This window comes from Geotrypetes seraphini, chromosome 5 (assembly GCF_902459505.1).
Source record: "Geotrypetes seraphini chromosome 5, aGeoSer1.1, whole genome shotgun sequence".
NCBI classification, from domain to species: Eukaryota; Metazoa; Chordata; class Amphibia; order Gymnophiona; family Dermophiidae; genus Geotrypetes; species Geotrypetes seraphini.
This window is the reverse complement of record NC_047088.1, coordinates 176,557,275-176,584,205: the sequence shown is the minus strand read 5'-3', so window position 1 is coordinate 176,584,205 and position 26,931 is coordinate 176,557,275. Positions and strand designations below refer to the sequence as shown.

At 42.4% G+C, this 26,931-nt stretch overlaps 1 protein-coding gene across 1 annotated transcript in view; it reads right to left on the bottom strand.

Annotated features, from left to right (window-relative positions):
• Window positions 1–26,931, bottom strand: part of DNAH7 (dynein axonemal heavy chain 7) — a 707,015-nt gene that overhangs the window by 299,408 nt on the left and 380,676 nt on the right. The window contains exons 32-33 of the mRNA XM_033944671.1: window positions 23,662–23,859; window positions 16,758–16,913 (exon numbers count right to left, since the gene is read on the bottom strand). Coding sequence (XP_033800562.1) covers window positions 16,758–16,913; window positions 23,662–23,859 — 354 coding nt within the window. The remainder of the gene's footprint in view (window positions 1–16,757; window positions 16,914–23,661; window positions 23,860–26,931) is intronic.

Sequence of the window (26,931 nt, the reverse complement as noted above, 5' to 3'; positions counted from 1 at the left end):
GTCGGCCCCACAGGGAAAAGCAGGGAGAACTCGGCGCCGGCCTGTTCCCGATGGTGGCGGTGGCTCTCAAGTGGCTAAAGAGACGCAGTTTGCCGGCCTAGGGAGAACACTGGAGGGTGGCCAGCTGTGCACCCCCTTGGGGCGTAAACTCGGGGCGGACCGCCACCACCCCACCCCATCCCCACCTTGGTATGCCACTGTCTGTACCTCACTCCCTCCCTATGACCAAAAATTCTCCTTTCTTCTATTTCCCGTGTACACAACCATCTCTTTCCCTCCCTTCCTCTCTCCCGTCCATGCCTTCTATGTCCAAAAACGCATTCCCTCCCCCACCTCAGCATCTCTTTCCCTCCCTTCCTCTCTCCCAAGTCCATGCCTTCTGTGTCCAAAAACGCATTCCCTCCCCCACCTCAGCATCTCTTTCCCTCCCTTCCTCTCTCCCAAGTCCATGCCTTCTGTGTCCAAAAACGCATTCCCTCCCCCACCTCAGCATTTCTTTCCCTCCCTTTCTCTCTCCCAAGTCCATGCCTTCTGTGTCCAAAAACGCATTCCCTCCCCCACCTCAGCATTTCTTTCCCTCCCTTTCTCTCTCCCAAGTCCATGCCTTCTGTGTCCAAAAACGCATTCCCTCCCCCACCTCAGCATTTCTTTCCCTCCCTTTCTCTCTCCCAAGTCCATGCCTTCTGTGTCCAAAAACGCATTCCCTCCCCCACCTCAGCATTTCTTTCCCTCCCTTTCTCTCTCTCAAGTCCATGCCTTCTGTGTCCAAAAACGCATTCCCTCCCCCACCTCAGCATTTCTTTCCCTCCCTTTCTCTCTCCCAAGTCCATGCCTTCTGTGTCCAAAAACGCATTCCCTCCCCCACCTCAGCATCTCTTTCTCTCCCTTCCTTTATCCCAAGTCCATGCCTTCTGTGTCCAAAACGCACTCTCTCCCCCTTTTATGATCCGCGTTTGCCTCCCAGCCCATCTTAGCAACTTTCTCAGCAAAATGGAGCTCGAGCCGCGAGGCTTGTCTTCTATTTCCTGCCTGTCCTGCCGCGCACACATAGCCAACCGGAAGTCTTCCTCGACGTCAGCGCTGACATCGAAGGGAAGGCTTTGCTTAAGCCCTCCCTCCGACGTCAGCGCTGACATAAGGGAAGACTTCCGATCGGCTATATGTGAGCGGCAGGGCAGTAGGGGCAGAAGACGAGCCTCGCGGCTCGAGTTATATTTAACCCTGCGGATCCCCCGTCATCCCCGTTCAGCTCTCTCCTGTGCACCCTCTTAGGGCGTGCACCCGGGTCGGACCTCCCCCCCGCCCCTCCTAGGTATGCTACTGAGAACACCTACAGCTGTACTATATGAAATTACATTGGCTGCACATTAACCGCAAGGGTCATGTTTAAATTAGGCATCCCTGCCTGTAAGATCCTGACAAGCAATGCCCCCAAATACCTAACAGAGCTGGTCATCATACTCCAGAGTGCCGCCAACAGATATTCTACCAGAAATATTTTCCACTTAAAATTCACAGCATGTAACAATATAAGGCCTACCAGGCAAATAACCTTATCCATCCAATATCAATTAGCAAAATAATGGAACCAACTACCACTTGCACTACAATCCTGTGACCACTATCTCAGGTTCAGAAAACTTCTAAAAGTATTTCTTTACCAAGACAGGGAGCCAACCCTGAAGTAACTAAAATGTAAAAGCCCATTTTTAAACTGTCTAATGCAACTCCTGGGACATAACGATGAGCCAACGATGACTTACTTTAACTTGTAACTATGCATTGGTAACTCTGACTTAACTGCATTAATGACTACTGATCTACCTGTACTAGCAACTCTATTGAATGTCCATGTCAAACTTCCATTGTAACTTCCTGGGCAACTGATGCAACCCTTGTAATATAATCCAACCTTGAAATGAATAGGTAAAGGCGGAATAGAAAACCTAACTGACATTATCAGAGAAGTGAATGATGTTAATGAGTGCATATTTTATATGCATGAGACACCCCCTCCAAAAAATGTCTAAGTTTGTCTCTGCTTTGACTTTATAGCACATAGATATGAAAAATTAGCTGTGTTAGTTTAAAAAATAAGGTGGTGGTGGTAGTAGTAATGTTGAATATTGTTTTTGCATATCATTTCTACTTCATATATGCTGACTATGCTAGATCTAATAGATTTTAATATAATTCTGTTACCCTTAGCATTCTTTCTGCCATTCATATTATAGAATTACAACCCTATGTCCAACAAATCTGCTTGTACTCTCAACTGCTTCGTCAACAATAAACTCATGCTCCTTGCACTTACTGAAACCTAGCTTTCTCTCACTGACTTTGAACTACTGCTGCTGCTCTAAGATCAGTTTGCTCCCTTTTTTTCCGTATGAACTCTATCCTACAAAGCATGGTGATAGGATTGGTTTTCTTTAAATATCTCAATAGTTATTTCCTTTTAAGCCCTCCTCTTCTCCTTTGCCATTCTTCTTTGTATTCTACTATTCAATGTTTTTTTTTTCCTTTCAAATTACCAATTCTTGAAATAGATCCCAGCCAGATTCCACTTTCCATTTTCAATAACCCTGGCCTTCTCTTTTTACTTTTTCATAACACTACACTGGAAGTTCTATTGGCACAGTCTCCATACTTCAGATTTGTATACCTTCTTGTCCCTTTTTTGACTTCTTACCTCACTAGTCCATATTGTTGACCATCATCTATATACAGTACAGTACGATCTTCTTCAAACCTTGCTCTGCTTTTCTCTGAGCTGTTTCTTCTACACTTCTGTCTTATTGTGTTACCTAGTTAGATGTTTCCATTCTCTAAGGCTACAATAGAAAAATATTAGAAGTATCCAAACCATAAAAATAAAGAAAAGCAAATATAGGCCCTCTTTTACAAAGCCCATTAAATTCCTATGGGCCTCAGAGCATTTACCGTGCCAGACTGTGCTGCCGGCTTTTGTAAGAGGGAGATAAGTTGTTGATTCTAATAAAGCTAAGAATGGTATTAAATTACACAGATTGCAAACCATTATTAAAGTACTACAATGATTAAAATAGTCTCTGACTTTACAAAATTATCTACAAAATTGAACTCCTGAAAAAATGAATGAATAAAATATTAATAAATGAATGAAAAAGAGTCCCACACAAAAAAACATGTCCAAAGCAAAATTTAATATGTGCTTTACCATAGCCATCTTCTAGCAATTCAGTGCTTATATCATGAAGAAAAGTAAATCATTAACTATTATACTAATGGCCTTTTTTATATAAACTCAAACCAAATAAGTAAAACATTTATATAAAAAAAAAAACTAGGGTCGAACTATAACTCGTATTTGTATTTATTTTATTGTATATAAATCACATTCTACTCATAATAACAGCATTGACAGATTTATATGTAATGATATTTCTAAAATCAAGTGAACACCACAATGGGGCTGGATGATTAAACATTAGCTAATGGACATTAGCATGCACTATCTGCTCCTGGAATCATAGGAAAAACTTAGGTGCAGGAGCAGAGAGTATGCACTAATGGCAAATCAGCCTACTGTTTCTATCTTCAGTGAAGAAATTCCATTCATTCCAAATGAAGAGCAATGACTGCCTCCTTTCTATAAAAGTGATCAGATCCATAGTCTGTAGTTCTTAGTTCTTTTATCTATAATTTGTTACCTTTATCTATGGGCCCCTTTTACAAACCCACAGTAGCGATGCTGCCATGGTAAATGCACCAAAGCCCTTTCAATTCCTATGGGCTTGTGCATTTACTGTGGCAGCATTGCTACCACAACTTTATAAAAGGGGCCCTATGCTATTTATTGGTCTCTGTGAATTATTTTGAGCTAATTGCATCAGTTGCAGCACATCTACAACATTCATGAAATCTGTGGGTTGTCTTAAGCCTTAGTATCAACATTGATATTTCTATTTTTGAATCAACACAAAGCCAATATTTATATGTTCTTACTGGCTGCCAGGTTTGTGAAAGCTAACACAAATTACTTATACATTTAATATATCTGTGTAATTTAATAAATGTTACAGTTTCATCATTATCAACAACTTATATTTATTTTTTCATCTGGGCCAATCAGAGTCTTAGGCTATGCCCAATGCATACCAGGATGCACTGGGAAGGAGGCCTAAGCACCTTATTGGCCCAGGTGCCTAAGGCCACTCCTATGGGAGGGGCCTTAGGCATCTGGCATAATCAGGGATTTAGGCCCCTCCCTGGTACATCCCACAATGCCATTTTGAAAAGGCAGGCCTGACGGCTGGAGGGAGTAGGCATCCCTCTGGCTGGCCTTACTTTATAAAGATATAGGGGGTGTCGGGATGGGTTGTTAGGGGGGATGTCGGGATGGGGATTTGGGTGTTCAGGGGGTTTTGAAGGGGCCACCGGTAGGAGGAAGTAGGCATCCCTCCCGCCAATCTACCATGGGGGCTTGTTGGGGGATAGAAGGGACTGGTTGCAGGAGGAAGTGGACATCCCTCTTGCCAATCTTGGATTGAGGGAGTGTGTCAGGGGTTCAGAGGGTGGTGGCAGGAGGGAGTGGGCATCACTCCTGCCAATTTCAGGGGTGCATGTTGGGGGGGGGTCCTCTGCCATAGCCAGCTCAGCTGATCGTGGCAGGGGTATTTTCCTCCCGATCAGCTTAGCCAAAAGGACTTTCCGAAGCCGTGGCTTTGGAGAGTCCTGCTGGCTCAGCTAATAAGGATTCCCTTGCCACAATTTGCTGATGGCAAGGAATTCCTCAGCAAAGATATGCAGCTGAGCCACCTATCTTTGCGATCAGGCTAAGGCATGATTCTCTAACCGGCGTTGGTGACATGGGTGCCAGTTAGAGAATTTTTTTTTTTTTTGCGGGGATGTTAGGCCTCTGTTTGTTAGGGTAGGCGCAGTTCTGCATGGGACATTGGTACCCAATTGACCACTTCACAATTCTACTTACCCTGGCCAAAGGAGATAGGCGCCTAGGCACCTAATTGGAAAAATGTTTTGGGTGAGGATCTACCACATTCTACAGTGATACCAGAAATTCAGTGATGGTGCCATATCTAGCCAATGGCATTGCATTTCTGGTCTATTTATGGCCAGCCGGAACATAGCTGGCTATGCCAATATTCAGCGGCCAACGGCCAGCTGTCTTTGGCTACTGAACTTAGCTGGCCAGCCACTGAATTTTGGCAAAGACTGGCTATGAGTGTTCAGGGTGTTAAATTCTGAGCCTTCTACTTTTCTTTGTTTATACTTACACTTTTGGTTCTCTTATCTTCTTCAGCTATTATTGGCACTCCTACAGTGACATTACTTAGACCTTTCTCTCATTCTACTATCCTTTCCTTTAGGTGAGAGCTCAATTGTCCTCCTGCCTCTGCAATTTCTTCTTGGCTGTGCTCTTATTTCAATGAGTCCCACAAAGACAAAAGTTCTTTTTTTCCTTGTCTCCATCTCCTTCTATAATTCTGCCAAAACCTTCATGTTATTCTTGATCCATTTCTGTCCTACATGTTTTCCTCTTAATTTCACAATAAAATCTGTTAATCTTTAAGTCATCTTTTTCAAACTGTCTTTCTTGCTTATTTGATGAAAAGACCCTTCTTATAAGACTTCCAAATTCCAAGCTTCATCTGCTTCATATATGTCAGAATTTTGCTGCTTTATTGTTTTTCATCAGCCTCACTATTATGCCACCCCATTTTATACCTTTCTTTACAGGATTCCTGTTAAGTAAAATGTCATTTTCAAACTCTCAGTTATCACTAATAAATGCATACCTGATCTGGCTCTGCATTAACCCTTCAATCCTATTCTGCGTCTTACTTTTTCCACTCTCCATCACATACTTTTTTTCATACCTATTTGCACTAATCAGATCACGTTTTGCTATGAGCTTTCCCTTCATGTGCCTACCCTCTTTGTCCCGGTTGATAGAGCTTGAAGAAGAGAACAGAGACAGAGAAATACAATACTAAGCAAAGGTCAGAGGAATTTTATCCTTTGGTTGCCAGGGAGATAGACACACTTGTAAAAGGCCCCACTGGTTCAAATCAGAATGTGCCCAGATTGATAGCTGCTTATAAGAAGAACAACTCCTGGAAAATATCCTCTGGAAAAGCTTCTCATCTGAACTTTTCTACTTCTCACCAGCTCTGCAGTTCTCTCCTTGTTTCTGATCCTTGCTGCTTGGTTCCTGATCTTTGTCCTGGCTTTGCTATCTTGCTTCTTAGTTCTATTACCTGGATCCTAATCCACACCTAGCTCTGCAGCCCTGCTTCTATGATTCAGTTCATGCCTAGACACATTCTAGGCCAATTTTGTTTCTGGTCATCCAGCCTCTTGAATACACCTCCCCTTTGAGTATCGCTGATCAGTTATTGGACATACCTTAAAACCTCTACAAACAGGTACCCATATCTGCATTCAATGGAAGAGACTTGCTTTCAGGGTTCACACCCTGAGGGAGAACAAACAACCACTCAGTGTGTCTGCTGTACTATGACAAACTCTCCTTTCCTCAACAGGAGATGTGTTAATAAGATGTTATCTCCTGCTGCCCAGAGACCACACTTGCAATCAGAGCTGTAACATTTTGCAGCTTTTATCATAGGAATGGTACTTCAGGCAGTCCATCTGCTGAGGGAAATAGAGGTGGCAAGTTGATCCTGTGAAGAATTTTTGGAGAAGTGATGGGAAGAATATCTCAGTTTTGGAAAAAGTGCAACTTTCTATTTTTGTATTTTGTAGTGCACAGAAAGAAATGCATTTCTGTTTTTTGTTTACCAGAACTGCACTGCTTAGAGTCTGGCTTAAGAGTCTGAAGTTTCCATTTCAGTATGAGGCACATAACCGAAATGAAAATATGTCTAAAAACCTGCCTAAATCGGCACTTGGATGACCTAAAAGATAAGTCGTCCAAGTGCCAATAATTGAAACGGGATTTAGATATATCTAGAGACATCTTAGTCCTTTTGACTTCCGCTGTGCGTCCAGAGCAAAAAGGGGTGTTTTTCGAAGAGTGGTTAGGGAGGGAGGTGGGCGAGATATGGGCTGACCAAACTTAGTCATCCTGCAGCAATAATCGAAAGTTTGATGAGACTGCCCTAGACGGAACTTATATGTTGTGACTTAGGCGATCTAAAAACAGGTAAAAGTGCCCAGAAGGTTTCCAAACTGACCAGATAACCAATGCAGGGACAAAGTACAGACCTCCCCCCCGCCCCCACACACACACACACTCCTCCAGTGATCACTGACTCCCCTCACACCGCCATAAAAAACGAATAAAACCTACATACCTGCCTCCAGAGCATCAGCATCTGGCATAGGAAAGCCTAGTAGAGCTACACAGAGGTGGCTTAAGTAGTATGGGGGGTGGGCTAGTGAACCATAGAGAGGAGGACCCAGGCCCATAAGCCACTCTAACCACTGCATTTATGGTGCAAAAAACCCAAACCCTATTGTAATGCCATATAGGTGGCACCTGCATCCATAAGGGCTTTTGGGGTGGTAGACAGGTGGGTATAGTTGGTTTTGTGGGGAGTTGTGGTGAGATGTTTATGTGGCACCCTTTTTGTGAAGTTCACGGCAGTGCCCTGTAAGGTACCCCACTACTCTGTTACCATGTCTGTATGGCCAATCCATCACATTGATGACCCCCTCCCAAGTCCAAAAAGGTCTTTTTCTAGGCATTTTGGACTTGGATGAGAATGCGGTATAAAGATAGACGACTTGGCAGTCTAGACGATCAAATGGCTGGATGTATAATTAGATGATTCTTGAAAAAAAATATTTTGAACATATTTTTCAAGAATGGACTTTGGATGCTACCGACTTTGGGCGACTAGCATTCTAGGCCCAAAATGGACTTAGACCTTTTTTTTTTAATCATGCTGTTCTTTATGTCTATCCTTTTCTTTCTAATTTATTATTATCATATTCTGTACTGGATGACGGCATGTTTGTGTTCTGCATGTGTGACTGCGAGATGAAGGATTCTGTTTGCATGTAATTCCTGATCTAGGAAGGACTGGAGAAGGGCGAATGTGTTCGCTCCATACAAAAGTGGAAATAATGAAGAAGTAGGGAATTAGAGGCCAGTAAGTCTGTCTTCTGTGGTAAGCAAATTAATGGAAACGCTTTTAAAACAGAGTTTGGTGAAGTTTCTAGAATCCGGTAGATTACAGGACCTGAGGCAACATGCAATCTACTAGAGGTAGATATTGTCAGACAAATCTGATCAATTTCTTTGACTGAGTGACCAGAGAATTAGATAGAGGGAGTGCGCTAGATGTGATGTATTTAGATTTTGGCAAAGCCTTTGACAGATGACTAATAAATAAACTGAGTGCCCTTGGGATGGGCCCCAAAGTGTCGGGCAAGGTCAGGAACTGGTTGAGTGGAAGAAGACAGAGGGTGGAGGTCAATGGAGATCGCTTTAAGGAAAGGGATGTTACCAGTGCTGTGCCTCAAGGTTCTGTTCTTGGGCCTGTTCTTTTTAACATTTTTATAAAGACATAAGAACATAAGAATTGCCGCTGCTGGGTCAGACCAGTGGTCCATCGTGCCCAGCAGTCCGCTCATGCAGCGGCCCTCTGGTCAAAGACCAGCACCCTAACTGAGACTAGCCCTACCTGCATACGTTCCGGTTCAGCAGGAACTTGTCTAACTTTATCTTGAATCCCTTGAGGGTGTTTTCCCCTATGACAGACTCCGGAAGAGCATTCCAGTTTTCTAAGTTTTCTAAGTGATAAGTGATATTGCTGAAGGGCTGTCAGGTAAGATTTGCCTATTTGCGGATGGTGTGAATAACATGAAGAAAGCAAAACTTGAAGAATGGTCTGAAATTTGGCAGAGAGTGGGGGTAAATGGTCAATACTCGGACTGGAAAAATGTCACGAGTGGAGTACCGTGGAGGAGTGTGTGGCACAGTGGTTGAAGCTACAGCCTCAGCACCCTGGGGTTGTGGGTTCAAACCCCGCGCTGCTCCTTGTGACCCTGGGCAAGTCACTTAATCCTCCATAGCCCCAGGTACGTTAGATAGATTGTGAGCCCACCGGGACAGATAGGGAAAATGCTTGAGTACCTGATTGTAAAACCGCTTAGAAAGCCTTGATAGGCGGTATATAAAATCCTAATAAACAAACTTACCGCAGGGTTCGGTGCTTGGACCCGTGCTCTTCAACATATTTATAAACGACCTGGTGATTAAATTTGTAGACAATACAAAGTTATTCAGAGTAGTGAAGACTCAGGAGGATTGCAAGACCTGCAACGGGACATAAACACGCTCGAGAAATGGGCCGCAACATGGCAAATGAGGTTTAACGTGGATAAGTGTAAGGTGATGCATGTCAGAAACAAAAATCTTATACACGAATACAGAATGTCCAGTGCAGTACTTGGAGAGACCCCCCCAAGAAAGAGACTTGGGAGTACTGGTCGACAAGTTGATGAAGCCATCCGCACAATGTGCAGCGGCAGCGAAAAGGGCAAACAGAATGCTAGGAATGATTAAGAAGGAGATCATGAACAGATCGGAGAAGGTTATCATGCCACTGTACTGGGCCATGGTATGCCCTCACCTGAAATACTGCATCCAGTACTGGTCGCCGTACATGAAGAAGGACACAGTGCTACTCCAAAGAGTCCAGAGAAGAGTGACTAAAATGTTTAAGGGGTTGGAGGAGTTGCCGTACAGTGAGAGATTAGAGAAACTGGGCCTCTTCTCCCTTGAAAAGAGGAGACTGAGAGGGGACATGATCGAAACATTCAAGATAATGAAGGGAATAGACTTGGTAGATAAAGACAGGTTGTTCACCCTCTCCAAGGTAGAGAGAACGAGAGGGCACTCTAAAGTTAAAAAGGGATATATTCTGTACAAATGTAAGGAAGTTCTTCTTCATCCAGAGATTGGTAGAAAACTGGAATGCTCTTCTGGAAGCTGTTATAGGGGAAAACACCCTCCAGGGATTCAAGTCAAAGTTAGACAAGTTCCTGCTGAACCAGAACGTACGCAGGTAAGGCTAGTCTCAGTTAGAGCCCTGGTCTTTGACTTAAGGGCCGTCGGGTGAGCGGACTGCCAGGCACGATGGACCACTGGTCTGACCAAGCAGCGGCAAGTCTTATGTTCTTATGTTAATGCTAAGAAATGCAAGGTCATGTATTTGGGCTGCAAAAACCCAAAGAACAGTACAGTTTAGGGGGTGAAGAACATATGTGCACCACAAAAGAGTGGGATTTGGGTGTGATTGTATGTGATGATCTTAAGGTGGCCAAACAGGTTGAAAAGGTGACGGTGAAAGCTAGAAGGATGCTAGGGTGCATAAGAAGAGGTATGGCCTGTAGGAGAAAAAGAGGTATTGATGCCCTTGTATAAGACTCTGGTGAGACCTCATTTAGAATATTGTGCACAGTTCTGGAGACCGCACCTTCAAAAAGATATAAAAAGGATGGAGTTGATCCAGAGGAAGGCTACTAAAATGGTCTTCATCATAAGGTGTATGGGGACAAACTTAAAGATCTGGATATGTATACTTTGGAGGAAAGGTGATCGGGGAGATATGATAGACATTTAAATACCTACGTGATATAAATGCACATCAGTTGAGTCTCTTTCTTTTGAAAGGAAGCTCTGGAATGAGAAGGCATAGGATAAAGTTAAGATATAATAGGCTCAGGAGTAATCTAAGGAAATACTTTTTTACAGAAGGGTGGTAGATGCGTGGAACAGTCTCCCGGAAAAGTTGGTGGAGACAGAGACTGTACCGGGGCTCCATGGTGTAGTATCAGTTTAATTTTCCTAGAAACTTCACGACTGCCCAAATTGCACATGCGCGAGTGCATTCCCATCTGACGCCCGCTCATACACCTCAGTTTCATAAGCAAGCTAAGAAGCCAATTAGGGCAGGCAGCATATTCTCACATGTGGGACTCCCTAGCTTACTGAAATGGGATGGAGGGCGAGTTGGCCAGTAGGAAAATAAATTTTGTAATACTGCTTGGCCGAAGTGACTATCCCGTCTGGAAAAAGATTCCAGACAGTAGTTAGATGTAAACGTGTGAACTGAGGACCAAATAGCTTTTTTGCAGATTTCATCTATGGAAGTGGAATGTAAGAATGCAAATGAAGCTGCCATAGCTTGGACTTTGTGTTTATAATATGTCCCTCAAGCTGCAGCCCAGTCTGAGCATAGCAGAAGGAAAAACAGGCCGCTAGCCATGTGGAAATAGTTTTCATGGTTACAGGCCAACCCAACCTGTTAGGATCAAAGGAGATGAACAGTTGAGGAGAGATTCTGTGTGGCTTAGTCCTTTGTAAATAATAAACCAAGGCTCTTTACAGTCCAAGGTATGAAGCGCTGTTTTTCCAGGGTGAGAATGAGGCTTTGGAATGAAAACTGGAAGCACAATGGATTTACTGAGATGAAAATCTGTGACTACTTTTGGTAAGAATTAAGGATGGGTGCGGAGAACTACTTTATCATGATGGAAAATGTAAAGGGTGGATCCAACACCAACGCTTGATGTTCACTCACTCGATGAGCAGAAGTGATAGAGATTGAAAATATCACTTTCAAAGTGAGATATTTAAGATGAGTAGAAGACATTGATTCAAATGGAGATTTCATCAGTCTGGTGAGAACAACATTAAGATCCCAAACAACTGGAGGCAGTTTGAAAGGTGGTTTGATATTGAAAAGTCCTTTTATAAATCTGGAAACCAGAGTATGAGCCAAGAGAGATTTATTATTGACTGGCACATGGAAAGAACTGATAGCACTAAGATGAACTTTGACTGATGTGGTTTTAAGACCTGAATTGGATTACTGGAGAAGATAATCCAACACTGAAGATATGGAAGAGGATGAAGCATTTTGATTATGAAGAATACACCAGGCTGAGAACCGTGTCCAGTTCTGTTGGTAGAACTGCTGTGTAGAAGGCTTTCTAGGTGCATGCAAAATGACTTTGATAGGATCAGAAAGATCAGCTTATGGGACATTACTGTGAACTAATTTTGGATTATTTTCTTTTTCCATCAGAAGCAACTTCAAACTAGTTTTCTTTATCTGCCTGAGAGTTTTGGAAAAAGCCTTGAAACAGCTGTGGCTTTACTCAAGCCAAGGCATGGCAACTCTCTTGCTGTGAAAAGCCTGTGGAACCCCGAATACTGCTGTGGTGTGCTTAAAACATTTTGTTTTGTTAAAACTTTGCATTTGCCTGTTGCTTATTGTTGGGCTTTTGTGTTTTGGGGGTTCTTGTGCTTTATTTTTTGGGAAAATTTTTTACCTTGTCTTGAAAGACCTAGAGAATAAATTATTATTTTTGCATTCAAGCCATTTTGACTCAAGTTGTACTCTGTCCTGTGCGCTGAGTGTCATTCTTGTTCAGTGCTGTGGGTTTATACTGAGCCAATAACCTCCTGTAGGGATATCCCATATTGGAAGCACGCCTTGGAAAAGTTTATGCTGCCTAGCTGGGTGGGCTACAACTGTTCAGCGGACCCTGGCTAGTGACATCTCCAAAGAGAGAATATCTGATGCAAGACCTTGGATTTGAGAATCCACTCTTGTGGCCAAAGAAATCTGCTGAATTTGTCAACAAGAGTATTTTGCATTCCTTGAACATAGACAGCTTTTAGAAATATGTTTTGAGCAATTGCCCAGTTCCAAATCTTCTTGGTCTCTTGACAGAGAGTCAGAGATCCTGTACCACCTTACTTGTTTATGTAATATATCACAACTTGATTGTCCGTACTTACGAGGAGGACGTGATTGGATATACTGTGTTGGAAGGTCTTTAGAGCATTGTGAATGTCTCTGAGTTCCAATAGGTTTATATGGAGCTTCTGTTCCTGAGTAGACCGGTGACCTTGTGAGCAAAGACCATCCAGATGAGCTCCCCAAGCATACTTGGATGAGTCTGTGGTCAGAATTTTCTGATGTAAAAGCATTTGAAACAGCAGCCCTTTGGAAAGATCTGAGGAATTCATCCACCACTGAAAAGATTGACGAAGCGATGATGTGACTGCAATTTTCTGAGAGAATGGTTCGATCTCTTGAGACCATTGAGAAGCCAGGGACCACTGAGCTGTTCTGAGATGAAGTCTTGCGAAGGGGGTAACATGGACTGTAGATGCCATGTGACCCAAAAGTGTCATCATTTGTCTGGCCAAAATGGGCTGAATATGAAAGACTTGATTGCAAAGTTGAATCAAATTGTCTTTTCTTTGCTGAGGTAGGAATGCCCTGATTTGAATGGTGTCGAGCAGGGCCTCTATGAATTGTAGAGTTTAAGAGCGTTGAAGTTGAGATTTGGGAAAGTTGTCTTCAAACCCCAACTGCTGAAGATGGGAAAGACTTGGAATCCTTGAGCTCTTAAAGCTGCCACTACTACTACCAGGCACTTGGTGAACACACTTGGAAAGGATACCACGCCGAAGGGCAGAATTTTGTATTGAAAATGGCGATGGTCTATCCAAAACTGCAGAAACTTTCTGTGAGCAGGATGAATTGGTATATGGGTATAAGCTTCTTTTAGATCTAGAGAGCATAGCCAATCGTTTTGATCTAATAGTGGATATAAAGTTCCCAGGGATAGCATTCAAAACTTTTCTTTGACTAAGAACTTGTTTAGGTCTCAGAGGTTGAGAATTGGACATAGACCTCCTGTCTTCTTTGGGATTAGAAAATACCTAGCGTAGAACCCCTGATTCCTCTGAGAAGGGGGTACTACCTCTATGGTATTTAATTGAAGCAGAGTCTTTACTTCTCGAAAAAGAAGGGATGGCTCCTGAGGGTCGAATTGCAAAAGACCTCCAATTGGTTGAGGAAAAGGCTGGGATAGGGGAACAATAGCTATGTTCTCCATAAGCACATCAAAAGGACTAAGTAGGCTTTTGAGGAGCTGCCATCTGGGCCTTCTGAGGCCGTTGCTGTTTTTGCTTCTTCTCCAGTATTGGTCTAGGTACAGAATTTTTGTGTGGCTGCCTCGATGGAATCGCCAAAAAATTATTCTCCTAAACATGGAATATTGGCTAATCTATCCTGGAGATTGAAGTCCATATCAGAGACTCTTAACCAAACTAAACATCTCATGGATACTGACATAGCAGATGCTCTAGATCAGTGGTTCCCAACCCTGTCCTGGAGGACCACCAGGCCAATCGGGTTTTCAGGATATCCCTAATGAATATGCATGAGAGAGATTTGCATATAATGGAAGTGACAGGCATGCAAATCTGCTCCATGCATATTCAGTAAGGCTATCCTGAAAACCGATTGGCCTGGTGATCCTCCAGGACAGGGTTGGGAACCACTGCTCTAGATTACATCTCAAAAGCATCATAAGCTGACCTTGCCAGATACTTTCTAGTCTGTGAAAGAGTATGAACAGTCTGTTGAGATTCTGTAAGGTGTTGTGAAGGAATATATTGTTCAAAGTTTGTTAATTTCCTCACTAGTTGTTTTAGAGAACAGGACATATAGAAATTGTAATTGAGAATCCTGTTCGCCAGCATAGAATTTTGATAAAGACGACATCCAAATTTGTCCATAATATGGCATTCACGCCCTGGTGGTACTGAGGCATAAACTCTTGTATTGGAAGATTTTTTAAGGGTTGACTCCACAAGTAATGACTGATGTTGTAGCTATAGCTTGTCAAACCCTGGGCATGAAATGATCCTGTAAATAGAATCCAGTTTCTTTGGAGCTACTGCAATAGTTAAAAGTATTTCCCAATTTTTGAGAAGTGTCTCCTTAAGAATGCCATATAATGGTAATTTGAGGAGCTCCTTGGGAGGCTCATCATAGGCCAAGGTGTCCAGGTACTCAGCACTTGGACCAGTGTCGGCTTCCAATTTGACAGGTAGTGCTTTGCCCAAATGCATAATATATTTAGTAAAGGCAAGTTTTTCTGTAGGAGTTTTTTTTCCTGGGAAGTGTTTTCTGTGGTGACTGTTTTGAAAGAGTGTCATAGGACTCAGTCACAGATAAAGTAGGTTCCCCTTCCAAGACAGATTGTAAGTCTGAATCATAGAGAAGCCTTGGAGGTAGTGTGCATCGAGAACGATGTCTACGAGGCTTGCAACATCTTTGGTACTGATCCAATGAGGAAGATGACAATGATCGATAAGTATCCCTTTTACACTTCGAGGCATGGGGTTGATGCGAGGAGCCTCGATGATGCCTTGGTGATGAATGGCGTGTCAAAGAAGAACGTCGATGCTTCAGAGTAATTGATCGATGCCTCGATGAAGAGCGTCGATAAGAAGAGGTAGAACATCGATGCAAAGATTGATGTCTGGAAGTAGAATGTCTTCACTTTGCAGAAGATACATGAGAAGTAGCTCGATGCTCCAATGGATAGTTGACATTGGTACCTTGAGGCCTTTTAGTGCTATGCTTAGGCTGGGCTAGTACCGAGGGACATGATGTTAGCACCAACATGCAATGCAACTTTAACATATGCCCAAGCTCCATCCAGAAGAACTCATCAAGTCTCTCCCTGAAAGCATGCACTGATATCGATGGCTCATCAGCCGATACCATTTGTACAGCAGGTTGTCTTGGAGTGGGTGACATCGACAAGGATACACACCGTGAAAGAGCGACAACCTGCGAGGCTGGAAAATGGTAGGGTCACTGTTTGGTTTGTATCAAGGGACTCAATGCTGTTTAAGACCTGCGACACTTGCTGGGAAGTAGATGGCTTCTTAGCTGGCTTGCCTGATGCTGGAAGATCATCCAGTGTCAATGTCGATGCTGGAGTTTTCGATGTCAACGACTCCGAAGACTTGCTGATGTCCATAGTCGAACTGAACAACTTCTCCTGCTGGATGCGATGGGCTTTGATAGAGCACTTTTGTAAGGTGGAACACCAAGCACAAGAATCAACTTGATGTTCAGGACCCAAACACTGTAAACACCAACTATGAGGGTCAGTGATGGAAATAGGCCGCTGACATCTACAGCACTTCTTAAACCCCATTAAAGGTTTTGACATAGATAGAAAAATACTCTCGGCAAGATTAAATTCAATTTTTAAAATTGATGAAGACCTGCTGAGGAAAAAGCCCTCAGGCCAAAGCCTGAGAGAGAATGAAAAGAAAAAAAGAGAAACCAAGGGAAAGAGAAACCAAGCTTTCTGATGCTGTAATGCAGCTCCACTTTTAACCCACAGGTTAAAAACACAGGCTCGCAGAGAGGCAGGGCAGCAGAGAGCAGAGCGCTTTGTTACGGTTTCAGGGCTGCAGGGCTGGGATTTCAAGGCGGCAGAGAGCAGGACAGTCACCAAGGATGTGAGCAACTGGTCTTCAACAGTCACTTCAGTTTGGATCAGCCAGCCCAATCGGTGTTCCTTCTTCTCTTTAGTGAATCGAGGCCCTTCCTACTTTGCATACCGTTTTCCCTCATTTGCATGGGCGGATCAGATCGGGTAGAAGGTTTGTGAATCAGGTCAGGGTCGCAAACTGGTCGGGACATGATTGGTGTGTTAAGTGAATCTAGCCCTTAGATGTGTTTTGTTTTGTTTTTATGCTGCCCCTCATATTGTAAAGTTTATTGTAGAAAATCCTATTCTACTTTTCATTTTTTAATATATTTACTTTTCTTTTTTAATTCATAGAAACATGATGGCAGATAAAGGCCAAATGCCCCATCCAGTCTTCCCATTCACATAGTACATTTCCATTTTTATTTTAGTTTTCAATAATAACAAAATAATAAACTTACTGTTCTCTTTCCAAGGGGTGGCCCAAAAACCCCCTTTCTCCTTTTATCCAGTTTTGACATGATGATGTTCTGGGTTTGAGCTGCTGTAGTCTGTGCTGAGAAGTTAATCAGCAGAGGTTTGTAAATTTCTTTGTCCAAATTATTTAAAAGAAAATCCTACAAAGAAGCATACAGTATGACAGATGACAATAAATTGACAATAATATTGATTGTGATCAATAAATAATTTATGCAAACATTTATCTAAACTAGTATTCTATAAACAGCACCATAAGTTAGGCAGTAGTAATGGCCCTTCTACTGCCTAACGTAATTGTTTTATTTAGCTCTAATCAGTGCAGTAATAGACTGCGTTCTTTAAAACAGATTAAAAACTCATTAAAAAAAAAAAATAGTAGGCGCCTGGAGGCATCTACAATGTAGGCACTGGAATCGCATCTTTAGCAGGATGCCTAAAGGAACCTTAGTCCTAAGTAGGCATGGTTAAGGGCGGGACAGGACTTAGGCGCCATTAGGCGCAATTCACAAAAAAACCTAGGCATCTGCAGTGTAGGCCAGTAAAACCCTGGCCTACATTGCAGACACCTAAGTATTCTGGTAGCCACGATTCTTTAAATGGTGCCTAAACGTGACTGGCATACAGCCAGTGCTGTTTTTGTAGGTGGCTGCCGATTTAGACCTCATTTACAGAATCTGCCTAAAATGCATAATTCACTGCCCTATAAGTGCAATTTTATAACCAAGAAACTCACATTTACATGCATGTTACATATGTAAATGTTTAGAATGCTAGCACTTATGCACAGGCTAGCAAGACACCTGCCTAAGTGCTATTTAGCAAATACTTGGATACTGTGGGTTCAGTGGAGAGATGCAGACTGTAAGCTCTGACAACCACCAGCAGCCCTCACTAGTTGACATTCACACAAACAAACTTCAATTTTTGGTTTTGGTTCCAGCTTTGGGCAAAACCAGGAGTTTCAGTTGCAATTTCAGTTTCGGCTGAAAACTTTCAGACAGTTTCAGATGAAATTGAAAAAAAACGGTTTCGGTTGGCCTTTAATTCTATAAAGAATTTAACTGCCCCCCCCCCCTCTTTTTTTTCACAAAACCGTGGAAGCGATTTGTAGTGCAGGCCGGTGCGTTGAATGCTCTACACTGCGCCCAACACTCATAGGAACTCTATGGAATTTGGTGTTTTCATTGGTTTGTGTCTATTAGGAGCCCATTTTATAAAGAAATGCAGATACTTATACACTTGTAGAGCTGGTGTAAATGCTTGCACCTTGATGCTAGAGATAAGTGCATAATTTATAGTTTCTATAAGTTATGCATATAAGTCCCACCCACACGTATACCCACCTGTAAAATACGTACTATATTATTAATTTGTACAATTTTAGTGTATACTTGTTGATGTCTATATTATTTTAATATGCAAAAAAAAAATTTACAAACATATCTTACACAGTACATATTTTATAGGTGGGCATACGTATGGGTGGAGACTGGTTGACATGTTTTACTATATATTGTCAACCAGATTCCACCCATACGTACACCCACCCACCAAGTGTCCTCTGTCCTCCCCACTTCCATCCAATATGCCCCTTGTCTTCCCCATTTCCTTTCAGCATGTGCCCTCTGTTCACCACATTTCCATCCAATGTGCCCTACTTCCTTTTAGCGGCTGGCTCCTTCTTTGACACTCCCACCACTACTGTTGCTGTTTCTACAAACCAAACTAAGACTCGAAAGAGATCACAAAGGAAGCCCGGCACCACAGCCACACCAACCTGCACCAGTGGAGAACAGGCATGCACCACCACCGCCACAGAGGACGCATTGCACAGGCCAGTATGACAGGCATGTGCTAGAAATGAAGTGGCCACACCACTCAGCTACCTGAGGATGCTAGAAGTGCATATTTTGCATCAGAACAGCCTCCTGCAATCCTGAGGCACCTGAAACTTCATTCCCTGGCCCTAGGGAAGGCTGCACACTGGAAACCTGCACCACAGCAGGCTGTTCAGACTTGCCAAAGAGCAGGATACAGGAGATAAAGCAGAGACATAACTGTAGCAAATCGGAAAATGCTGTCCAGGGATCACATTGTTTTGATACCTGTCCTAGGATCTGTGGATGGCATGGAAAAGGCACAGGAGAATGGGCCAAGATTAATGCCTGGAAAATGAAAAACCCAAATGGAGTTCTTCAGAACACCAGCTGTAAAGAGGTGGACAGAAGCCCACTGAAAATGCGAAGAAGGATCAGCACCTCCAAATCCAGATACTCAAGGAGGCTGAGGAGACCAGTCTCAGCAAAGACAGCAGCCGGATCCAAATGAAATAGTGGCAAGAGAAAGAAGAAACAGCAAATCTGCATGGCAACTAATGCAACTGAAATCTGGCACAGCCAGACAAAAGAGCTCCCAAAAAGAAGCCTCACCACAGATGCCATAAACCGAAAAAGCCCAGATGCACCCACCAGCTGTGGCAAACAAGCGGGGTCTAAAGAAACACCATTCAGAGGAGCTGAATATAATCCGGTGAAAAGTCCCACTTCATAACCATGGCAGGTTGAGGTACATGCTGCACATCAAAAGAGTCTCCAAACTCAGAATGCAGGCAAACTGTGCCAGACTCCAGAAGGTGCCCATCCAGTGCAATCAATGCACAAATCCAATGCTTTTGGGGCTGGGGAGTCCATCCCAATTGAATTTGAGTCAAATTGAGGGTTTTTTGAGGCAGAATTTAAAGTTAGAACAAAAGATTGATTTTAAAATCCAAGATGGCCACCGTCACAAATTCATGCCAAAAACAACAAAAATAAAACATCTGTAAAAAATATTGCATTTTGGGGTCTGTGGAGGTGGGGGACCTGATCCCTAGCCACAGAAACTGTGAAAAACAGGTTTTTAATTGCTTTCCAAGTCAATCCCGAAGTTCCCATTGGAAACAATGAAGTTACTCACAGACTCTGTAATGCCTTCTGCCTGTCAGTGTTTTTCAGCAGCTGAATGGAGAACAAAGGACTTTTCTGCCTCAGAACAGGTCCAAATGCCCAAGAATGGAGATCTTTGGACTGCTAGCCAGTCAGAGACCGACCCCCAATATCCGCCCCCATGGATCCTCTGCCATGCGGTCGGGGGCAGGAAAGGCAGCCTTCGTAGGGTTACCAGATTTTCCAGTTCCGCCCTCAATCCCTCCCCAGCCCCGCTTCCCGCTGCCTGCATTCGTCAGGCAGGATGTCCGCACATGCGCGGATGCCCTCCTGCCCAATGCAATATGGAGAAAAGCTTTTCAAAGCCTGGATTAAGTGCCGGGTTTTGAAAAGTCATCCGGACCCCTGGACATGTCCTCAAAAGGGGACATCTAGCCACCGGCCAGCAAACTCCACGGGAGGGACCCCAGGTACTTCCAGAAGGTAGCACACAGCAGGCTGGCTTCATAAAGTTTCTCTGTGAAGCTGCAGTCTGACTCCACAGGACTACATCCTTTTCTCTAACAGCGGACCACCAGGGAGGGGTCTCAAGGCACTAAAGCCACTGAGAAATGAAGTTTAATCGAACTTTAATCAAAAAAATAAGAAACAGAAGCAGAGCAAAAGATTTCTGCCCAGACTACTTGCAGCAATTGAAACGGATTTTACCACTAGGGGGAGTGCGCCGTGTTCTGAAAATATGTGAATTCCTGCAACACCCAGACTGTGAGTTGGGATTGAACACCTAGCATATGGAATCTGGAAGGGGCGTAACAGAAACTATATTGGTTATACAGGCCAGAGGGATACAATATTGCAGATTGCAAGAAAGAGCAAGGCAACACCTCCATTAGGTACAGACCACTATATCAACGGCCTTATGATCAGTATACTAAACGAATTTCAAAACCAATAAGGAGGACCATAGGATATCTGAAACAAAAACTGATGAAAAAATTCTAAGCTAATATAAAGGATTTAACAAAAATATGAGCTTTTTAGCTCCCAACCAGACATAAAATTGTACTCTGCAAACACATCAGCCCTCTTTTCCCTTCCTCTTCACACTACCACTGTAATATAACCTATGACAGTAGTGTACTGCCTCAATTGCATGCAAATATCTCTCATGCACTTTCATTGTAGGTATCCTGAAAATTCAACTGGCCAAGTGGTCCCTGAGGAGTGGGTTGAAAACCACTGATCTATAATACATTTGCACAGCATGTACAAGCAAGATAATATTTTGCTCCAATGCAACTGTGTCAATCTGTTGATGTTTTTACTGTTCTTTTAGCTTTTCCTTGTTATTAATTGTAGTTTCTATTTCTTTTATTGTTATTAGTTGATTTATAAACTAACTTGCTTGCTGAGTATTCATGAAATGTAGTATATTAAACCTAATAAACCATAATCTGCTCATTTTGTTTTAATTTGATGAAAGCAAGATAAGAAATGCATTAAGAAAGTGAAATAAAAAGGATATTAGTTTATATATCCTTTTTGATTATTGAACTTTGTTCCTGTGTATTGAAGTAGATTAACATGGCAACCGCACTACTGTATCCAAACCTTATGTTTTATGTTCTGCACTATAGCCTAGCTCTGAGATAAAGAACTGTAGACCTGAAGTGCAGTAAACAGGCCAGGATATCCTTATTGAATACTGTATAAATGAGGTAGATCTGTATGGCTACTACCTCCATTGTATGCAAAACAATATCATGCGTATTCATGATGTTGTTTCAGAAAGGGGTGCAAAAAGAGTTGAACAAAAGACCCGGCATGGATAACTAAAATAGTGAAGGAAGCGATAGGAAATAAGAAAAAATAATTCAAGAAATGGAAAAAGGACAAACTGAGGGGAACTGGAAAGAGCACAGGTAGTATCAAAAAGAATGTCACTGTGTGGTTCGAAAAGCCAAAAGAGTATGAAGAGAGGCTAGCCAGGAAAGCACGAAATTTCAAACTGTTCCTTAGATATGTTAAAGGGAAGCAGCCGGCTAGGAAGGAGGTGGGACCGCTGGACGACATAGACAGGAAGGGAGTGGTAAAGGAGGAGAAAGAAGTAGCAGAAAGACTTAACATGTTCTTTTCGTCTGTATTTACAAATGAAGACACATCCAACATACTGGAACCCGAGCAAATCTTCAATGGAGATCAAGCAGAAAAATTAACATCCATGGAAGTGAGCCTTGAAGACGTACGCAGGCAGATAGAAAAATTAAAAACTGACAAATCCCCGGGTCCGGACGGAATCCATCCAAGGAACTAAAGGAGGAGATAGCGGAACTACTGCAGCAAATTTGCAATCTATCCCTGAAAACAAGCGTGATCCTGGAGGATTGGAAGATAGCCAATGTTACGCCCATCTTTAAAAAGGGATCAAGAGGTGACCCAGGAAACTACAGACCGGTGAGTCTGACCTCCGTTCCGGGGAAAATGGCGGAAGCACTGATAAAAGACAACAGTGATGAACATTTTGAAAGAAACAAACTTCTGATAACCAGCCAACATGGTTTCTGCAAGGGGAGATCGTGCCTAACGAACTTATTGCACTTCTTCGAAGGAATTAACAAACGGATGGACAGAGGAGACCCCATAGACATCATATATCTAGATTTCCAAAGAGCCTTTGACAAAGTACCCCATGAACTCCTACTTCGGAAACTGAAGAACCATGGGGTGGAAGGAGACGTATATAGATGGATCTGAAACTGGTTGGCGGGTAGGAAACAGAGTGTAGGAGTGAAGGGCCACTACTCGGACTGGAGGAGGGTCACGAGTGGTGTCCCACAGGGCTCGGTGCTTGGGCCGCTGCTATTTAATATATTTATAAATTATCTACAAACAGGGATGAAGTGTGAGATAATAAAATTTGCGGACGACACCAAACTATTTAGTGGAGCTCGGACTAAAGAGGACTGCGAAGAATTGCAAAGGGACTTGAACAAACTAGGGGAATGAGCGACGAGATGCCAGATGAAGTTCAATATTGAGAAATGTAAAGTACTATATGTGGGAAGCAGAAACCCGAGGTACAGCTATACGATGGGAGGGATGTTATTGAAGGAGAGTACCCAAGAAAGGGACTTGGTGGACATGACAATGAAACTGACGGCACAGTGCGCAGCGGCCGCTAAGAGAGCGTATAGAATGCTAGGTATAATCAAGAAGGGTATTACTACCAGAACGAAAGAAGTTATCCTGCCGTTGTATCGGGAGATGGTGCGCCTGCATTTGGAGTACTGCGTCCAATATTGGTCGTCGTTCCTTAAGAAGGATATGGCTTTACTCAAGAGGGTTCAGAGGAGAGCAACACGTCTGATAAAAGGTATATAAAACCTTTCATATGCTGAGAGATTGGAGAAACTGGGACTCTTTTACCTGGAGAAGAGGAGACTTAGAGGGGATATGATAGAGACTTACAAGATCATGAAGGGCATAGAGAGAGTAGAGAGGGACAGATTCTTCAAACTTTCGAAAAATAAGAGAACAAGAGGGCATTCAGAAAAGTTGAAAGGGGATAGATTCAAAACGAATGCTAGGAAGTTTTTCTTTACCCAATGTGTGGTGGACACCTGGAATTCGCTTCTATAGGGCATAATAGGGCAGAGTACGGTACTGGGATTCAAGAAAGGATTGGACAATTTCCTGCTGGAAAAAGGGATAGAGGGGTATAGATAGAGGATTACTGCACAGGTCCTGGACCTGTTGGGCTGCCGCGTGAGTGGACTGCTGGGCACGATGGACCTCTGGTCTGACCCAGCGGAGGCATTGCTTATGTTCTTATGTTTGCAGTACTCAAGGCCTGAACTCCTGCATCCCTGGCCTAACTTCTTTTCCATGGATTTACTCAGATCAGTACCTTTTTTTTTTAATTCCAAGCAAAGCTTAGTTTTTATTATATACAGGTACTTACAATAATGTATACACTTTTCCCAGTTCCAGTTGGACCCACAAATATGGAAGGTTTCTGGTGTATTGTCAGCAATTTCATTAATGAAGAATATCGAACTGTGTCAAGAGTTGGTACAATGATTTCATTGAACATCATATCATTGGTAATAGGAGGAGCTGTCTTTAGAACTTCTGTCCACAATTCCCATTTTCCTAAATCCTGTATTAAAAATATAAATAGTAGATAAAATTAAAAGGTTTTAGCTTGCAAATTGTATTCCTCAATGACAGGCTTATATCTGAATTAGAGAATGACATGGGAAAAAAGCTCTGTCCCCATCCTTACCCTGACCCTGTGAGCTCTGTTCTTGTCCCCGCATCTTCTGTCCCCATCCATACAAGCCTTACACAGTTATAATTTTATATTTAAGTCTTTATTTTATTATTATTAAAGTATAAAAAGGAACAATATTCTGTATAACTTTCACTTATAAATCACAAATAAAAAACAATAATACAGATCAAGGATCAACAAAATCCCCATCTCCCCTTTCCCTTCACAAAGATCCCCTCCTCCATATTCCCTCCCTGCCTCGCTTATAAAGAAGCCAGAAAGGGCCTGAGCTGTTATAGCACTTCCCAGAACAGCCACAGGACCCAGAATGATCTAATTCCAATGAGCAACTGAAATAAACTCCATGCCACCCTCTGCTCGTCCAACTCCAATACCTCAGAATTCTGAGAAACATTCTGGAGCAAATATTAGATCTAATCCAACTTGTTAAAATGTCCATGGGAACAATATACAAACCACTCCGTACACCCTAGTGGGAAAGAAATATGTCCATTTCAACTGTGTATACAACACCTCGAGAGAGAATGTTAATTTAAACCTGATGAGACAAAGTCCATCATAAGAGTCAGTCACCTAAACACATATCAGATCTTGCAATAATAGGTTCAAAAACCCTGTTTGATATTAAGACCATATCAGCACTGCACTAACTCAAGTTTATTAGGTGTTTTAATATACCGCCTATCACGGTTTATCTAAGCAGTTTTATAATCAGGTACTCAAGCATTTTCCCTATCTGTCCCGGTGGGCTCACAGTCTATCTAACGTACCTGGGGCTATGGAGGATTGAGTCACTTGCCCAGGGTCACAAGGAGCAGCATGGGGTTTGAACCCACAACCCCAGGTGCTGAGACTGTAGATCCAACCACTGCGCCACACATTCCTCCAACCAAAGCAATAATCACCTTATACATTATAAAAGGCCCTAAAATCCAAAAGTTGGGGTTCATGCCTGTCATGACTTCTGATTCTTAGCCCACTGCTGCTCCACTCGGGAAGAGAGATAGGGCATTTCACCAGACATGTCTACTCCACACACCACACTATTGTTCTTCAACTTAGGGCTCCTTTTACTAAGCCGCGTTAGCATTTTTAGCGCGCACTAAACCCGCGTTATGTGGCTACAACTAATGCCAACTCAATGCTGACATTAAGGTCTAGCACGCACGGCAATTTAGCATGTGCTATTCCGCGTGTTAAAGCCCTAACGCGGCTTAGTAAAAGGAGCCCTTAGGGTTTAATCAAAAGTATGGGAAGAGGAAGGAAGCACGTTGGTCACAAAAACCAAAACAGCCTTTTCCCATTTCAATAATAATCTTTCTCTATTGCAATTAATCCAGGAAGTGCTTGTTTGGTATTTTTAAGGCATTTTAACATTAGCCTAATTTGCTGCCCTGGCTCCTGCCTTGCCATCTACTGCCAGTGTCAGCCACACAAATAACAAATGTGCAGAATAATATCTAGTAGAGCCTGTAAAATGCAATGCATGCAAAACACCACAGAAACAAAAACCTCCCAAACCCTGGGGTAGGTACCATAGTTCTCAAGACGAGGGCTTGAACCCAGTCCGGTTTTCATGCTTTCCACAATGAAGATGTATGAGATTGATTTGCAAACAGATTTCATGTATAATCTTGAAAACAAACTCTCACCAAGTATAGAAAAAGTGATTTAAAAAAATTGAAACAAAAAGGCAAAATTGAGCTGGGAACCTGAAGAAGTCAAACTAGGTATGCACCACAACAAATGAGAAATACAAATAGAAATGCATTTCCTCTTCTCCTGAACAAAATACAAATATAAAGATATCCGTGTTGCACATTTCCTAAAGCTAACACCTAATTTATTCCACCTAATAAATTAAAAAGAAACCCTTTTTTTCTACCTTTGTTGTCTGGGCATTTTATTTTTTTAAATACATTTATTTATTTTAAAATTATTTATTTCAAAATCTAAGCACAGATTACAATAAAACATTCATATAATAATCACAATAACAATACAAAAGCACAAAAAAACATATGCTGGCTTTTACAAAGCTGCAGTAGAGGTTTCTACCGTGGGCCAGCGAGATAAATGTTCTGATGCTCATAGAATTCCTCATTGGCCCGCGGTAGAAACCTCTTCTGCAGCTTTGTAAAAGGAGCCCATACATTCTAAAATCATCCTTTATTATCTATTTACATACTCTGTACCACGTCTTTCCCATCATTGTACTAGTGACCTCACAGTACACAATCGTAACACTCCAGACAGTGTGTTCCATAACACTGGAGCAGCACATGAAAATGCTATTCACCTTCTATGTTAATAATGTGCTGCATTACAAATATCTGTATCCAACTTCATAGCTAATTCAGTTCTCAAAAGCCGTCTTGGATGGTACACATGTACTAATTGTTTTAAACCCCAGGGCACATATAAATTCAAAATCTGGTGCACCAAATGCATATAACACCTTGAATTCTATTTTAAAACATACTGGTAGCCAGTGCAACCTTTTCAACACAGGGGTCATATGCTCTCTTTTTTCAATCCCCACAATCATTCTCACTGCAGAGGTCTGCACCTCTGCAATGCCCTGCACCATGAGGACATAAGTCCAAGGTACATGGCATAAACAGTAGCTCACTCTCAAAATACCCATAGCTTGCACCACACTTCTGAAGTCATGCTTGGTAAATGTGAAATCTAAATATACTCCCAATGAATTCACTTTTTTTTTTCACTGTTAACATCAGTCCTCCTACACTCTGGTTCTTTCACCTTCCCCACCAACATTATTTCAGTCTTTCTCACATTAAGAAGAAAGCCATGAATATCCACGATCTAATAACCTCTAAATAATTTGTTAACTGGCTTTGCCAAGCATCTCAAAACCCTGTCACAGGAAAGAAAAACTGTACATCATCTGCATACATTATATAGCCTACTCTA